The sequence below is a fragment of the Oncorhynchus kisutch genome, linkage group LG14 (assembly GCF_002021735.2).
Source record: "Oncorhynchus kisutch isolate 150728-3 linkage group LG14, Okis_V2, whole genome shotgun sequence".
NCBI classification, from domain to species: Eukaryota; Metazoa; Chordata; class Actinopteri; order Salmoniformes; family Salmonidae; genus Oncorhynchus; species Oncorhynchus kisutch.
The window spans coordinates 73,216,962-73,234,351 of NC_034187.2; the positions used below are offsets into that span (position 1 = coordinate 73,216,962).

General features: G+C 46.9%; 1 protein-coding gene across 1 annotated transcript in view; it reads right to left on the minus strand.

Moving 5' to 3' along the window:
* Positions 1-17,390, minus strand: part of LOC109904392 (calcium-binding mitochondrial carrier protein Aralar2) — a 100,710-nt gene that overhangs the window by 18,727 nt on the left and 64,593 nt on the right. The window contains exons 10-15 of the mRNA XM_031788915.1: positions 16,504-16,588; positions 13,592-13,750; positions 10,682-10,734; positions 10,326-10,406; positions 4,279-4,419; positions 222-360 (exon numbers count right to left, since the gene is read on the minus strand). Coding sequence (XP_031644775.1) covers positions 222-360; positions 4,279-4,419; positions 10,326-10,406; positions 10,682-10,734; positions 13,592-13,750; positions 16,504-16,588 — 658 coding nt within the window. The remainder of the gene's footprint in view (positions 1-221; positions 361-4,278; positions 4,420-10,325; positions 10,407-10,681; positions 10,735-13,591; positions 13,751-16,503; positions 16,589-17,390) is intronic.

Consider the following 17,390-nt stretch of genomic DNA (forward strand, 5'->3'; position numbering starts at 1 on the left):
GAGAGAAAGGGAGAGACTGAGAGAGACAGACAGAAAATAAATCAGGGAGAGAAAAATAACTCTTTGAAAAAAGGGTTCCAAAAGGTAGAACTGTTTCTACCTGGAACTAAAAGACTTCTACCTGCAGCTAAAAAGCATTCTATGAGGACAGCAAAGAACACTTTAAGGTTCTTAGAGTGTAAGAACGAGGTTCTGAGCCACAGTGTTGCATGGTATCTTACCTGCTATGGCCCCTGAAAACAGCAGCTTGCCCGGTCCGATCCTCCCATCCTCATCACTCATGTAGGTCTTGACGTGAGCATAGCAGGGGAAGTAGATGGCTGAGAAGGGGATGTCTCGCAGGAAACAGGCTTTGGCTCCCTGTGGATGGTGTAGCGAGAAAGAAGAGAGACCAATGGGTGAGGAAAGAGGGGGGGTAGGTTGAGAGGTGAGGAGGACAGAGAAACAAGAAGGGAGGGAGAGAGATGGAGGGAGGGAGGGAGGGACAGGGAGAGAGATGGAGGGAGGGACAGAGGGAGGGAGGGACAGGGAGAGAGATGGAGGGAGGGACAGGGAGAGAGATGGAGGGAGGGACAGAGGGAGGGAGGGACAGGGAGAGAGATGGAGGGAGGGACAGGGAGAGAGATGGAGGGAGGGACAGAGAGAGGGAGGGACAGGGAGGGAGGGACAGGGAGAGAGATGGAGGGAGGGACAGAGGGAGGGACAGGGAGAGAGATGGAGGGAGGGACAGGGAGAGAGATGGAGGGAGGGACAGGGAGAGAGATGGAGGGAGGGACAGGGAGAGAGATGGAGGGAGGGACAGGGAGAGAGATGGAGGGAGGGACAGGGAGAGAGATGGAGGGAGGGAGGGAGGGAGGGAGGGAGGGAGGGAGGGAGGGAGGGAGGGAGGGAGGGAGGGAGGGAGGGAGGGAGGGAGGGAGGGAGGGAGGGAGGGAGGGAGGGAGGGAGGGAGGGAGGGAGGGAGGGAGGGAGGTGTACTCTGACCATATGACATGTCCAGGGAAAACTCTAGGCCCTACACTACAACTCATCACCTCTCCTCACTTCTCATCTCCATTTGGCTGCCAGTTTATATACATGAGGCGAGAGAGAGAGATAGAGAGAGAGGGATAGAGAGAGAGGGAGGGAGAGGGATAGAGAGAGAGAGAGAGAGAGAGAGAGAGGGAGAACGAGGGATAAAGAGAGAGGGAGGGAGAAGGATAGAGAGAGAGGGAGGGAGAGGGATAGGAAGAGAGATAGAGAGAAAGGGAGAGGATAGGGAGAGAGAGAGGGAGAGAGTGGAGAGTGAAAGACGAGAGATCAGGGAAAGAGGAGGAAGATTGCCTCTGTCCATCACCGTAAAGAAAGCCATATCTTCAACCAGATTACGTTTCATCTTATTCCCCTCCTTGGCTGCCATCCAGGTGAGGTTGGGGAAGGGGAAGAGAAAATGACGGCCCTCCCTTCAACAGAGCAGTTTAAAGCCAAGGTTGGATCCCAAATGGCACCCTATTGGCACTATACAGGGAATTGGCTGCCATTTGGGACCAGGAAAAGTTATCCTATAAAAACAGGCTTCATTTAACTGCTGGGGTTAATCCTACCACTCATCCACAGCGTACACAGATACCTTACTGTATGGTATCTCATCTTTCCTCAAGTGCTTTGCTTCTTTCTCCCCCCCCCTGTCCTGTCCTGCCTGCCATCCCCTACCCTGCCTGCCCTGTCCTGCCTGCCATCCCCTGCCCTGTCCTGTCCTGCCTGCCATCCCCTACCCTGCCTGCCCTGTCCTGCCTGCCCTGTCCTGCCTGCCAACCCTACCCTGCCTGCCCTGTCCTGCCTGCCACCCCCTACCCTGCCTGCCCTGTCCTGCCTGCCATCCCCTACCCTGCCTGCCATCCCCTACCCTGCCTGCCATCCCCTACCCTGCCTGCCCTGTCCTGCCTGCCATCCCCTACCCTGCCTGCCCTGTCCTGCCTGCCATCCCCTACCCTGCCTGCCATACCCTACCCTGCCTGCCATCCCCTACCCTGCCTGCCCTATACAGCCTGCCCTTCCCTGCCTGTCCTGTCCTGCCCTGCCTACCCTACCCTGCCCTACCTGCCCTGCCCTGGACTGCCCTGCCCTGCCCTCCCCTCCCCGTCCGGGCCGCCATGCCAGACTGCGTGCCAAAAAGTTGCCAATAGTATCGCCAAGGCCCTGGTTCACAATCACACACAGACAGTACGGCAGTACAGGCCCAGTACTGTATAAATACATAGAGGTGAGACTGACCTGTTTAAATACATGGAGGTGAGACTGACCTGTTTAAATACATGGAGGTGAGACTGACCTGTTTAAATACATGGAGGTGAGACTGGCCTGTTTAAATACATGGAGGTGAGACTGACCTGTTTAAATACATGGAGGTGAGACTGACCTGTTTAAATACATGGAGGTGAGACTGACCTGTTTAAATACATGGAGGTGAGACTGACCTGTTTAAATACCTGGAGGTGAGACTGACCTGTTTAAATACATGGAGGTGAGACTGACCTGTTTAAATACATGGAGGTGAGACTGACCTGTTTAAATACATGGAGGTGAGACTGACCTGTTTAAATACATGGAGGTGAGACTGACCTGTTTAAATACATGGAGGTGAGACTGACCTGTTAAAATACATGGAGGTGAGAATGACCTGTTTAAATACATGGAGGTGTAGGCCAGAGATCACAACAGGCGGCAGGAGGGTCAAAACTAGCCTGCAAGCCTGCCCACCAAAGTTTTTTAGTGAAGAAATTATAATAACAAAAGGATTGTACTTTTTTGGTCAAAAAATATCAACAGAAATTCAGCAAAAAAAAATTGTAATTTAGGAATAAAAAAAGAGAGAATAAAACAAGAAATGTGATTGTGTCTCCGCTCTGTTAAAAATCGCCCTGAGGCAGATTGCCTACCCTGGTGTAGGCTGACATAATATGTGTGTCTCCTTCTGTTTATGGCTTTGAAAGAGGGATTGTGCATAGTGCATAAAGTATGATTGACTGTGAGTACTGTGAGTACTAGAGTACATACAAGTATGTGTTTATATGAGTGAATAGGTTTGTCTTGATAAATACTGCACTGCAGACACAGCAATACCATACATGTGATGGGATCATAGTTGGAGTTCTCACTGTGAACAGTGGTGGCACTAGCGCATCAGCCAGTCAGTCAGTCAGTCAGTTCCTCTAGCAGCAGAGCGGAGGTAGGTAGCAGGGAGAGGCAGAAAGAGAGGCTGAGGGGCAGGGTAATTAGCCTGACAAAGGGTGCTCTGTGCCTGGGCACAGCCCTGAGGAGCCAACCCGTCTGGGACTCACAGGCTGGAGCCTGTCTGGGCCCTCCCGGCCCTCCTGCTTCTCTCTCAATGCACATTGTCTCAGCAGGAGGACAGGAGACACAGAGGGAGACAGGGGAGGCACCACTACCGTCATACCGGATTCAGCATTCTCATACATACGACAGAGCAGACATACTGTAGACACGCGCACACACAGACACACACACACACAGACACACACGCCCACACACACGGACAAACACATACAAGTGGAGGCATCAGGTTCAGCACTATCTCTCTCTCTCTCTCTCTCTCTCTCTCACACACACACACACACACACACACACACACACACACACACACACACACACTGATTGACAAACACAAAAGACTAACATGGGACGAACCTGGGAAGACATAGAACTGAAACTTTGCTAAGAAAAGAGAAAGGGTTAGAATCTGCAGGCTCTGGATGAAGTAACCTTGAGCTGTCATTTAAATCAAACCCAAAGACGTTTTAACACCCACAGCTTTAATGAGAGATAAAAGACTAAATCAGAACTCTCTAAAATGCTTCATGGATCAACGACACTGGTCATCGGTGCCCTTCTAAAAACCAACCTCTCCATAATGAGAATGACCCACCGTAGTTCTAAAATAAAGCCAATAATAGCACCTGCCAGATCTGAAATCCCCATCCAACAGTCCCTTGAAAACAAAATGCAGAGCCTCTCTTCCTACCTGAGTCAATGGTATTCAGTCCATTATTACCCTGGCCATTGTTACAAAGTTAGCTTACGTTGTTTATATCTCAATCTCAGCCATGCTCCCTGCTACCTGGCCCTGGGGGGCCCTACAGTCCACAGTCCCTCATAGGCCCTCACTAGCAATCTCTACCTGATTCAGCTGCTATTGTAGCTGAGGGGTTAAGTACAGCTACAGTATGTCCTAATTGTCCCTGTGTTTGAATTCAGTCCTAGGTGTACAGAAGGATCTACCTTATAGAGGCCAAAGAAGCCCAAGTCCTTGATGACAGATATGGCGCTGACGCGGGGGCCGGTGGTGATCTCTCCAGCCACCTGCAGGCGGATCTTCACGATCTCCAGAGGGTTGGTAAAGATCACCTGAGATCCACCCGCCTGGACGACACACACACACACACACACACACACACACACACACACACACACACACACACACACACACACACACACACACACACACACACACACACACACACACACACACACACACAGTGGGGAAAGGATTTACAGTATTAGATAGTAGTGTTTTATTAATCTTTTTGCCAATAGTATCGCACACACAATGGGCTGTAAGTGGCCACTGTAGCTAGGTGACGGAGTCACACATCAGCATACACTGATGGCGCCCTGATAGGCACCTCACAGGTCTGACTGATGTCATTCACACACAGGACAGTTCAATAGGCTACACTGTCAGTGATAGATGTTCACTGTAGACAGGCTGCTAGGTCTGTCAGTGACAGATGTTCACTGTAGACAGGCTGCTAGGTCTGTCAGTGACAGATGTTCACTGTAGACAGGCTGCTAGGTCTGTCAGTGACAGATGTTCACTGTAGACAGGCTGCTAGGTCTGTCAGTGATAGATGTTCACTGTAGACAGGCTGCTAGGTCTGTCAGTGATAGATGTTCACTGTAGACAGGCTGCTAGGTCTGTCAGTGATAGATGTTCACTGTAGACAGGCTGCTAGGTCTGTCAGTGATAGATGTTCACTGTAGACAGGCTGCTAGGTCTGTCAGTGATAGATGTTCACTGTAGACAGGCTGCTAGGTCTGTCAGTGATAGATGTTCACTGTAGACAGGCTGCTAGGTCTGTCAGTGATAGATGTTCACTGTAGACAGGCTCCCAGGTCTGTCAGTGATAGATGTTCACTGTAGACAGGCTGCTAGGTCTGTCAGTGATAGATGTTCACTGTAGACAGGCTGCTAGGTCTGTCAGTGATAGATGTTCACTGTAGACAGGCTCCCAGGTCTGTCAGTGATAGATGTTCACTGTAGACAGGCTGCTAGGTCTGTCAGTGATAGATGTTCACTGTAGACAGGCTCCCAGGTCTGTCAGTGATAGATGTTCACTGTAGACAGGCTGCTAGGTCTGTCAGTGATAGATGTTCACTGTAGACAGGCTCCCAGGTATGTCTCTAGTCTCTAAACAGTCCTTATTCAGTTCTACCCTGCCTGAGGGGTTCTGTCTTAACAACGCTCCAACCTTGTACTTGGTGCCGGAGATCACAGGCCCAGACAGGTTCCTCTCAGAGAGCTTTCAGGCGGCCTGGTTCTTATGCTACAGCTACGGTATGTAGAGCTGTGTGTGTGGTGCAGCAGCGGCATTTAAAACTGTGTTTATAGCTAACTGCATCTCGGCACGGAGAGGGAGAGCCGGGACGTAGTTAGCCGGGAAGGTGGCAACCATTCTGGAACTCTCTCTCGGCCTCTGCCTCGCTCTCTCTGTCTCTCTCTCCCGGTCTTTCTCTCTTCCTAGTTGCCCCTGGATACTGTGGCTGCACAGAAAGCGGCACAGTGCAATTAGATAGAAATCTGTTTCCATGGAGCCCTTCCCCGCCATTAAAAAGGGCCTGTACTGTTTGTTGTTGTTCTTTCTCCGCCCTCATTGCTGTGGAATATGAATGTTGAATTTTGTGTCTTCTATCTTACGGGAAAGCCATCAAATGAGTGCCCCAATCTGAATCTGCAACCATGTGTGTTTTTTAACAGCCTCCCTAGAATTCGTAAGTAAGCATTTCCATATTACGAGGAAGAGATCATAATCGTCTCATTGAAGGTATTAAAACTTTAAATAGAGTGGAGCAGAACCGACCTACACTTCCCTTCCAGAACTTTAAATAGAGTGGAGCAGAACCGACCCACACTTCCCTTCCAGAACTTTAAATAGAGTGGAGCAGAACCGACCCACACTTCCCTTCCAGAACTTTAAATAGAGTGGAGCAGAACCGACCCACACTTCCCTTCCAGAACTTTAAATAGAGTGGAGCAGAACCGACCCACACTTCCCTTCCAGCCCTTAATGAGGGCAGTGAATAGCAGGAGGCCGATTCTTAATTCTAACGTCTCACAGCTACAACGGTATAACTATTTCTTCTTGTGGAAAATGATCTTTCATAGTTGATTACAGCGGCCCTCTAATAGCAATGCATTTATTACAGGCCCACTGGACACGGAGATGATGAACTGGAATTAGGGCCACTTCATCAGCCAATGCTCTCACTCACATAAATTGGACACTAATTGGGGGATTTTTTTATATTAAAAGGACAGAAAACAACAAGACAGGTTAGAGAAACCACTGCACAATTAGGACTGACAGACAGAAGAACAGACACATCTGTCAGGGGGAGGTGGGAGAAAGGGAGTGAGAGGGAGAGAGAGAGACAGAAAAGCTCAACCATTGAAGAACAAACACCATTGTAAATACAACCCATATTTCTGCTTATTTATTTTCCCTTTTGTACTTTAACCATTTGTACATCGTTACAACACTGTATATATACATAATATGACATTTGTAATGTCTTTATTCTTTTGGAACTTCTGTATGTGTAATGTTTACTGTTCATTTTTATTGTTTATTTCACTTTTGTATATTATCTACCTCACTTGCTTTGACAATGTTAACATATTTTCCCATGCCAATAAAGCCCTTGAATTAAATTGAATTGACAGAAACAGAGAGAGAGAGAGAAAGAGAGAAAAAGATAGATGGAGAGAGCGAGAGAGCGAGAATGGGAGCGAAAGGAAGAGAGAGAGAGAGAGAGAGAGAGAGAGAACGGGGAGAGAGAAAGGGGGAGAGGGAGACAGACAAAGAGGGCGAGAGAGTGAGAGTCACAGAGAGAGAGAGAGATTTGATTACAGAGTGACACAGTCAGTGGCGCTCTGATAATTTCCAGGTAATTACAAGGCAAGGTGATCCCCTTAGGAGTTTTGAGAGTCAGCACCTCAGACACGCTCCAGCACTGAGAGATGAGGGGACTAGACCGCAGAGTTGACTGCACGCTCACATCAGCAACTCCACACACACACATGTGGGCATGTATACGCACACACACATACCAACACGCACACACACACACACACACACACACACACACACACACACACACACACACACACACACACACACACACCCTGGGGCTAACAGCTAACAGTTTACTTTTCAAAGGCATACAATAGCTTAGCGCAAGTTAGCAAACATTAGCCACCCTCCATTAATAATCACTCACACTTTCATAGGTGCCAAGAGAATGCTCAAATGGGGATTACACAAGATAGCATGCATGTGTGTGTGTGTGTGTTTATGTTCTCATGTGAGTGTTAAACGTTGTGATAAATGTTTTTAGCACTCGAAACGGAGCCGAATAACAAACCATTACAAAGGCTTAACAACCTAACTGAATAGATTTACACTGAATAATTGCTACAGTGAAAACTAACAAAGCAACACTGTATTCCCTCTCTCTCTCCCTCTTTCTCTCTCTCAATTTCAATTTAAGGGGCTTTATTGGCATGGGAAACATATGTATACATTGCCAAAGCAAGTGAAATAGATCATCTCTCTCTCTCCCCCTTCCTCCTGTTGCTTTCTGTGCTCTTGACATTGGCCCAGTGTGTATTTTGAGTAACCAAGACCTCAAATGAGGGCCAACGACCGCCTGATAGGCATCCAGCCAGCCAGCAGCGTCTCAGTCAACGGAGCATGCCTTTCTTACCAAATAATCATTAAGATCTGGCAACCATCACTGAGCTTAATTATATTCTGAAGCTACAATGAGGTGGAGAAAGAGATGGAGAGAGAAAGGAGGAGAGAGAGGAGAAGAGAGGGACGAGAGGAAGGAGGAGAGAGAGGAGGAGAGAAAGGAGAAGAGAGGGGAGAGAGGAAGGAGGAGATAGAGGAGGAGAGAAAGGAGAAGAGAGGGGAGAGAGGAAGGAGGAGAGAGGAGAAGAGAGGGACGAGAGGAAGGAGGAGAGAGAGGAGGAGAGAGAGGAGAAGAGAGGGACGAGGGGAAGGAAGATGACATGAGTGGGGAAAGAGGAGAAGAGAGGGGAGAGAGGAAGGAGGAGAGAGAGGAGAAGAGAGGGACTAGAGGAGGAAAGGAGAATATTGGGAGCATGGAGAAAAGAGGGGGGGGGAAGGAAGGAAGGAAGGAAGGAAGGAAGGAAGGAAGGAAGGAAGGAAGGAAGGAAGGAAGGAAGGAAGGAAGGAAGGAAGGAAGGAAGGAAGGAAGGAAGGAAGGAAGGAAGGAAGGAAGGAAGGAAGGAAGGAAGGAAGGAAGGAAGGAAGGAAGGAAGGGCAGAAATTGCAGGAAAGGGGGCACAGCCAAGTGGAGAGGCAAAGAGCAAAGTTGAAATGAGGAGAAGATGGTAGAAGAGGTGAACAGAGAAAACAGATCGGAAGTGTTGAGAGGATCATAGAAAAAAGGCGAGGGAAAGGGAAAGGGAGGTGAGGAGAAGGAGGTGACTGGAAAGAACAGAAGATAAGAGATAGGAAAGGATTAGAGGAGAGAAGAAGAGAGGAGAGAAGAGAAGAGATGAGGAGAGAAGAGAGGAGAAGAGGAGAAGAGATGAGAAGAGAGGAGAGAGGAACAGAGAGGAGAGGAGAAGAGATGAGAAGAGAGGAGAGAGAAGAAGAGAAGAGGAGAAGAGATGAGAGAGGAGAGGAGAAGAGAGTAGAAGAGAAGCGAGAAGAAGAGGAGAGAAAAGACGAGGAGAAGAGAGGAGAAGAGGAGAGAAAAGAGAAGAGGAGAAGAGAGGAGAAGATAAGAAAATGTCTAGATCCTCACCAGTCCTATTTAACAGTAAAAGATTTGTGAAAACGTTATTTACACCACCGCCACTCTCTCTCTCTCCCCCTCCCTCCCTCCCTCCCTCCCTCCCTCCCTCCCTCCCTCCCTCCCTCCCTCCCTCCCTCCCTCCCTCCCTCCCTCCCTCCCTCCCTCCTCTCTTCAGGCTCTTTCTCTTCTGTCCTGTCAGACTACTGGTCTGGGACTGTTGCCGAAGCCCAAACCAACACTTTCAGTTTCCAAATCATATAAACAGACTTCATGTGATGTGGCTGAAGTCCACTAAACAGGGTGTGTGTGTGTGTGTGTGTGTGTGTGTGTGTGTGTGTGTGTGTGTGTGTGTGTGTGTGTGTGTGTGTGTGTGTGTGTGTGTGTGTGTGTGTGTGTGTGTGTGTGTGTGTGTGTGTGTGTGTGTGTGTGTGTGCGTGTGCGCTGGGGTGTGTGAGTGAGTGATAACAGGAGAGGACTATCCAGCACTAACACCAGAAGCAGGGACAGGATGAAAGGAACTGTCAGATCAGCTCACAGTGATAAAGAGGAAAAATCCATCCGTACTCATTCCAGACCACATACACTACGTCCCTCTACTCTGGCCTGAACGTACAGCATGTATAGAACAACCTTTTTTCAAACACTCAAGATTTAAAAAAAATAAGCTGTCCTTTTTATCTTCAACATTCCACTCTACATGTTTTATTTGCGACACACAATTTCCATCCAATCGTCTCTCATCTCAAAATCTCTCAAAATAAACCTCCTCAAAACATTCATTCATAACCTTAATTGAGTTGTAGTCGCTTGCATGCACATGGCAAGTATGTAGGTACACATAATGACTTGTGTACCCTAAATATTCTGCTTTAGTGATCAGCATCAAACAGCTCCCTGGTGAAAGGCCTCTATTCATTGGTTGGGGGGGGGGGGGGCTATTGGGTCAGGTAGAACTAAAGGGATGGGGGGGGGGTGACAGCTCACTGATCAAACACAGGGTGGGGGTAGTGGGGTCGAGGTGGGGGGGGGAGTCTCTCAGGTAACAGCCCTGTCTGTCTCCGTCTGTGTGTCGTCCAGTTTAGAAACACCTGATCTCAGGTCAGTTGGTGGAGCAAGACGTGAATGTCATCCTCCAGTGGGCCTAAACCTGCAACAGGTAAAACGTGCCTGTCTAGTTAGCTTCTATGTGGATGGAGGCTGATCAATGAGATGATACTCACACATGCACCAGCCAGGATCTCAGCAGGTACAGGGATTGATCCATCCTTCTGTCTGGTCTTCCCTCTGATAAAGTCATTGACCTGTGGCGAGAACACTAAACATTAGACACAGAGAGACAGTCAGACACACACACTGTGTGTATTTGTATGTACTGTATGTCTGTGCCTGCATGTGTGTGTGAGTGCGTGCGTGCGTGTGTGAGTGTGCACACAAAATCTGTACTGTACATTAAACTAAAACTAGAGGTAAATGTCAAACTAGGGCCCAGTGAGGGGCTCTGTGGTGACTGGGGCCTGAAACGGGGGCCTGAAACTGGGGCCTAACTGGTCTCCATGTGGAAAAACAAGGCACTTACTGTCAGCTTTATGGCTTTCTCCGGGGCCACGCCCAGTAGCTGTGGTACCAGACCTATCATTAGGACACAACATGATTAGAAAAGAGAAGGGCCAAGGAAGTACAATGCACACACACACACACATACACACACACACACACACACCCTCCACATTAAACACATACCCTGATGAATCCAATTCTGCCTGATCCCCAGACACTAATGAACACTATTGATGTGGTGTGGGTGCATCAGGGTAACAGACTGACAAAGTGAAAGAAACATCACCTAGTAGCTCCTTCCCAGAATAGAAAGAAAGACAGAAAACACGAACCAAAGTTTACACAGCCCTCAATTACAACGCAAAGACTTCCAGCCGGATAAAAATAAACAAAATAATCTGATTTGAGTGCGATGGATGGACCCCCCTCTTACTTGCCCCCATCTTCCTCCCTCCCCCCGTCCCTAAAGTAACAAACAAAGTTAATAGTGGAGGGTGTGAAGGGGGGTAGTGAACGCAGGGCCCAAAACAGGCCACACAGAGTCAGAAACACAGGAGCACAAACATATGATTATCTTCATCTGGGCTGGGACTCACAAACAGAAACAGGAGTGTTAGTTGTTTTTGTGGAAGGGCTCAGGCAGAGAACCACACACAAGTCATTTTTTTATTAAATGGCGCATAGCGACTCACAGTTGTAGTTAAGAGACTCTTATTGTTTTCGCATGCTGCTGTGTTGTTTACACAAGGGTTCCTGTCTAGAAACCGTGACATCATCCTAGTGTTTGCAGTGCGTGTGTGTTCTGGTCTGGCTGTCTCACCATTCTAATGCACAGCTCATTCAGTAAGGAGAACAGGAGGAGAGGGAAAATGCTCAGCTTCATTACATTAGATAAAGTTGGCTTATGACACTCTCCTCAGTGGCTAATATAACATAACCAGCATTACTACACAGTAGATCATTGTTAATGAGGGAATTGTGAATGAAATGTGTGAGATTCAAGATAATTTCAGAAAGTTTATTTTGGAATTTCTCTTTTAAAGTTCAGTGTGTTTTCAGATTGTATAGTTCAAGTGTGTTTTGAGATTGTATAGTTCAGTGTGTTTTCAGATTGTATTAGTACATTATGTTTTCAGATTGTATAGTTCAGTATGTTTTCAGATTGTATAGTTCATTATGTTTTCAGATTGTATAGTTCAGTATGTTTTCAGATTGTAAAGTTCAGTGTGTTTTCAGATTGTAAAGTTCAGTGTGTTTTCAGTTTGTAAAGTTCAGTGTGTTTTCAGATTGTATAGTTCAGTGTGTTTTCAGATTGTATAGTTCAGTATGTTTTCAGATTGTAAAATTCTGTGTGTTTTCAGATTGTATAGTTCAGTGTGTTTTCAGATTGTAAAATTCTGTGTGTTTTCAGATTGTATAGTTCAGTGTGTTTTCAGATTGTAAAATTCTGTGTGTTTTCAGATTGTATAGTTCAGTGTGTTTTCAGATTGTATAGTTCAGTGTGTTTTCAGATTGTAAAATTCAGTGTGTTTTCAGATTGTATAGTTCAGTATGTTTTCAGATTGTATAGTTCAGTGTGTTTTCAGATTGTATAGTTCAGTATGTTTTCAGATTGTATAGTTCAGTGTGTTTTCAGATTGTATAGTTCAGTATGTTTTCAGATTGTATAGTTCAGTATGTTTTCAGATTGTATAGTTCAGTATGTTTTCAGATTGTATAGTTCAGTATGTTTTCAGATTGTATAGTTCAGTGTGTTTTCAGATTGTATAGTTCAGTGTGTTTTCAGATTGTATAGTTCAGTGTGTTTTCAGATTGTAAAGTTCAGTGTGTTTTCAGATTGTATAGTTCAGTGTGTTTTCAGATTGTATAGTTCAGTGTGTTTTCAGATTGTATAGTTCAGTGTGTTTTCAGATTGTAAAGTTCAGTGTGTTTTCAGATTGTAAAGTTCAGTGTGTTTTCAGATTGTAAAATTCAGTGTGTTTTCAGATTGTATAGTTCAGTGTGTTTTCAGATTGTAAAGTTCAGTGTGTTTTCAGATTGTAAAGTTCAGTGTGTTTTCAGATTGTAAAATTCAGTGTGTTTTCAGATTGTAATGTACCATATCTCCAGACTCCAGACAGCCATTCAAATTGATCTGCACCGTTGGATGTTTTTTGTCACAAGGGATGTGTTCCATGTGGCCCTCTATTCATAGTGCACTACCATGGGTCCTATGGGCACTGGTCAAAAGTGGTGCACTATAAAGAGAATAGGATGCCATTTGGAACCCACTAATGATGTCTGTACCTGTGCGGCGGAGCCAGGTCTGTCTGACTGTGTCTATAATGTCAGAGACCTCTCTAAAGGCTTGGTGTCCTGTGACAGACACTAAGACTTCCCACTTCCTCGTAGAACCCTCACGGGAGAACTCGCCTGTCAATCATAATCCTGAGAATTCCGATATAGTGTGTGTTGTTTGAGAACCACCCCCCGCTCCCTGAGTGCAGGTACTTATTAAATGAATGCCAGTTGAAGTCTGGCAGGGGCAGTCACACTCTACCATTGTGACAGAGCTCTGCTGGTATGTGGCCGTGCATTGTCCTCCCAAAAACTCCCGAGACTACCTTTAATCACTTCAAAGAAGTGAGGTCAGAGGGAAGGTGAACTCAAACCCGCCCACCTCTCCTCATCCTCTCTCCCCTCCCAAACCTGTAAACCCCATCTGTTGTTGTGATGGAGTGATATGAAGTCACAGCTGGACGCTAATTTGTGTTGTTCCAGGTTACAGTTAAAGTTGGGATTAGAGGAGGGTAAACTAACCCTAAATCTGTGCCTCCCTCTACCCATTAGCCTGTCGCTATATACCTATATAGTGAACTACTCAGGCCAAAAGCAGAGTACTATGTAGGGAATAGGGTGCCATTTGGGACACATCTCGTCTGGTACTGACCTCTATAGAGGCCGAAGAAGCCTTCGTAACGCAGCACCTTCTTGAAGCAGTCCAAGCTGTTCTTGTACATGAGCTCTTCCACCAGGGAACCTGTGGTCCTCTGGTTCTGCATCCTGGTCTTCACTAGGTCTATGGGGTACACTGCTGTGGCTCCCACAGCTGGAAAAACATATGACATAAATTATATGAAGGAAGTAGGGGAGGGGGGACATTATAAATTCATTTTTAGCTCGTTATAAAGCCGGGCATACACTACACGATTTTGGCCCTGAATTAGCTGTCAAAGACACATTTTTGAGATCGGAGACAAATCCCCATGTCGTTGCTCGGGGCGCGAGGCCTTCACTGACACTCGTTTAATGTGACGCAATCTGAGGGCTACCGATCCAGTTTGAGCAGTCCCAGAAGTCCCGATATTTTCTAATATGTTTGATTTTATTGGCACAAAATCTACAACGCTCTTGTAGTGTGAGATCTGTAACGACAAGTTTTGAGAATGGTGATCAGCAATAGCCAATGAGAGCTCGCCAATGAGAGCTCGCCAATGAGAGCTCGCCAATGAGAGCTCGCCAATGAGAGCTCGCCAATGAGAGCTCGCCAATGAGAGCTCGCCATGTGTTTGTACTTGCCTTTAACCAAAGCCAAAGTGTCAAATCGTTACCAAAGCCAAAGTGTCAAATCGTTACAGCTCTGTAGTTCACAAGCAATGTTATTCAATTCAAAATGATGGCTAGATATTTGAAAGGATTTATGAGGCTGCTTTGAGCCACAGCTCGTTCTAGCTACGTTAACAATCTAATCACATCATCTTGTAGTGGGTGACCCCCATCTGGTAAGTACCTCTTACTAGCCTGTCTCCTGTAGGGGGGGGGGGGGGGGGGGACACACTACCTCTTACTAGCCTGTCTCCTATAGGGGGGGTCAGTACCTCTTACTAACCTGTCTCCTGTAGGGGACACACACTACCTCTTACTATCCTGTCTCCTGTAGGGGGGGGGGGGGGGGGGGGGGGGCACTACCTCTTACTAGCCTGTCTCCTATAGGGGACACACACTACCTCTTACTAGCCTGTCTCCTGTAGGGGACACACACTACCTCTTACTAGCCTGTCTCCTGTAGGGGGGGGGGGGGGGGGGGGGCACTACCTCTTACTAACCTGTCTCCTGTAGGGGACACACACTACCTCTTACTAGCCTGTCTCCTGTAGGGGGGGGGGGGGGGGCACTACCTCTTACTAGCCTATCTCCTGTAGGGGGGGGGGACACTACCTCTTACTAGCCTGTCTCCTATAGGGGGGGTCAGTACCTCTTACTAACCTGTCTCCTGTAGGGGACACACACACTACCTCTTACTATCCTGTCTCCTGTAGGGGGGGGGGGGACACTACCTCTTACTAGCCTGTCTCCTGTTGGGGGGGGGTCTGTACCTCTTACTAGCCTGTCTCCTGTAGGGGGGGGGACACTACATCTTACTAGCCTGTCTCCTGTAGGGGGGGCGACACACTACCTCTTACTAGCCTGTCTCCTATAGGGGGGGTCAGTACCTCTTACTAACCTGTCTCCTGTAGGGGACACACACACTACCTCTTACTATCCTGTCTCCTGTAGGGGGGGGGGGACACTACCTCTTACTAGCCTGTCTCCTGTTGGGGGGGGGTCTGTACCTCTTACTAGCCTGTCTCCTGTAGGGGGGGGGACACTACATCTTACTAGCCTGTCTCCTGTAGGGGGGGCGACACACTACCTCTTACTAGCCTGTCTCCTATAGGGGGGGTCAGTACCTCTTACTAACCTGTCTCCTGTAGGGGACACACACACTACCTCTTACTATCCTGTCTCCTGTAGGGGGGAGGAGGAAGGGCGGCGATGGGGAGGGAGGGGTCTAGTCTGGAGCCAAACACAGGCACCACATCCACCCCCCGACCCCACATTGCCCCCACCCCTCCCCCAAAAAGTCCCTTCTCTCTGATCATTCACAGGTACAAAAGAGTCCAAACACAGGGAGGTTCCCATGGTGCATAGAGCCCCTGTCCTATTTAAGTGGTGGAGGAATCGCCCCTGCAGAACGCAATAGGAAGCCCTTTGTTTTCTATTTTCTTATGAGGTTGGAGGGTGATGGGGGGTAGGGGGCCAGGTGAGGTGGTGGTGGTGACACAATGACTCGTGACTTGACATGGGGCTTGTCCCAAATTGCACCTCTTTCCCTATGTAAGTGCATTACTTTTGACAAGTTATCCACTACATAGGGAATAGGGTTATCCACTACATAGGGAATAGGGTTATCCACTACATAGGGAATAGGGTTATCCACTACATAGGGAATAGGGTTATCCACTACATAGGGAATAGGGTTATCCACTACATAAGGAATAGGGTTATCCACTACATAGGGAATAGGGTTATCCACTACATAAGGAATAGGGTTATCCACTACATAGGGAATAGGGTTATCCACTACATAGGGAATAGGGTTATCCACTACATAGGGAATAGGGTTATCCACTACATAGGGAATAGGGTTATCCACTACATAGGGAATAGGGTTATCCACTACATAGGGAATAGGGTTATCCACTACATAGGGAATAGGGTTATCCACTACATAGGGAATAGGGTTATCCACTACATAGGGAATAGGGTTATCCACTACATAGGGAATAGGGTTATCCACTACATAGGGAATAGGGTTATCCACTACATAGGGAATAGGGTGCTATTTGAGACGTAGGGAATAGGGTTATCTCCTACGTAGGGAATAGGGTTCTATTTGAGACGTAGGGAATAGGGTTATCCCCTATGTAGGGAATAGGGTTATCCCCTATGTAGGGAATAGGGTTCTATTTGAGACGTAGGGAATAGGGTTATCCCCTACATAGGGAATAGGGTGCTATTTGAGACATAGCCTTGACTTACCACCAGCAATGGAACCCAGGCCAAACCTGTAAGCGGACTCTGCTACCTGGATGAGAACAGAGCGGGACGGGTCCCCACCAGACAGCTGAAAGAGAGTGACACAACAGAGAGAGGGGAGAAATGGGGAGAGAGAGAGAGAGAGAGAGAGAGAGTTAAATACCACAGTGTGCCATCACAGCAGCAAGATTTGTGACCTGTCGCCACAAAAAAAAGGCAACCAGTGAACAAACACCATAGTAAATACAACCCATTTATTTTCAATGTTTTACTTCAACTATTTGCACATCGTTACAACACTGTATTTAGACATAACATGACATTTAAAATGTCTTTATTCTTTTGGAACTTTTGTGAGTGTAATGTTTACTGTTAATTTTTTTGGCTTTATTTCACTTTGTTTATTATCTATTTCCCTAGCTTTGGCAATGTAAACATATGTTTCCCATGCCAATACATTCCCTTGAATTGAATTGAAAAGAGAGAGCGAAGAGAGAGAAAAAAGAGAGAAAGAGATAATATCCCATGTTTAAATCAGAAGTCAGACCTTGTAGTTGAGCCCTAATGGCGTCAGAATGTTTCAGTTTCGCTGGCACCTAGCCGAACTGAACGAGTGTGGTCGCATACTCCCTTAAAACACCTTCAATTGAAAAATTTGAAAAAAGCAGCAATAGTACGTACGGTTTGTCCATTTTGAGACACCGTAGCCAGTATGCCCTTCTTCAAAATAGTCAGAATTTAGATAACAAGAAATCTGTTATAAATTTTTACATTTTTTTTACAAAGGAGATCTTAGTCGCACCATTTTATATTTATGTAAAAAGTTTGGCGCAGTATTTCTCAATAAAGTAAATTGCATAAAAACAAGTCGCCACTCATTGAATGACAAC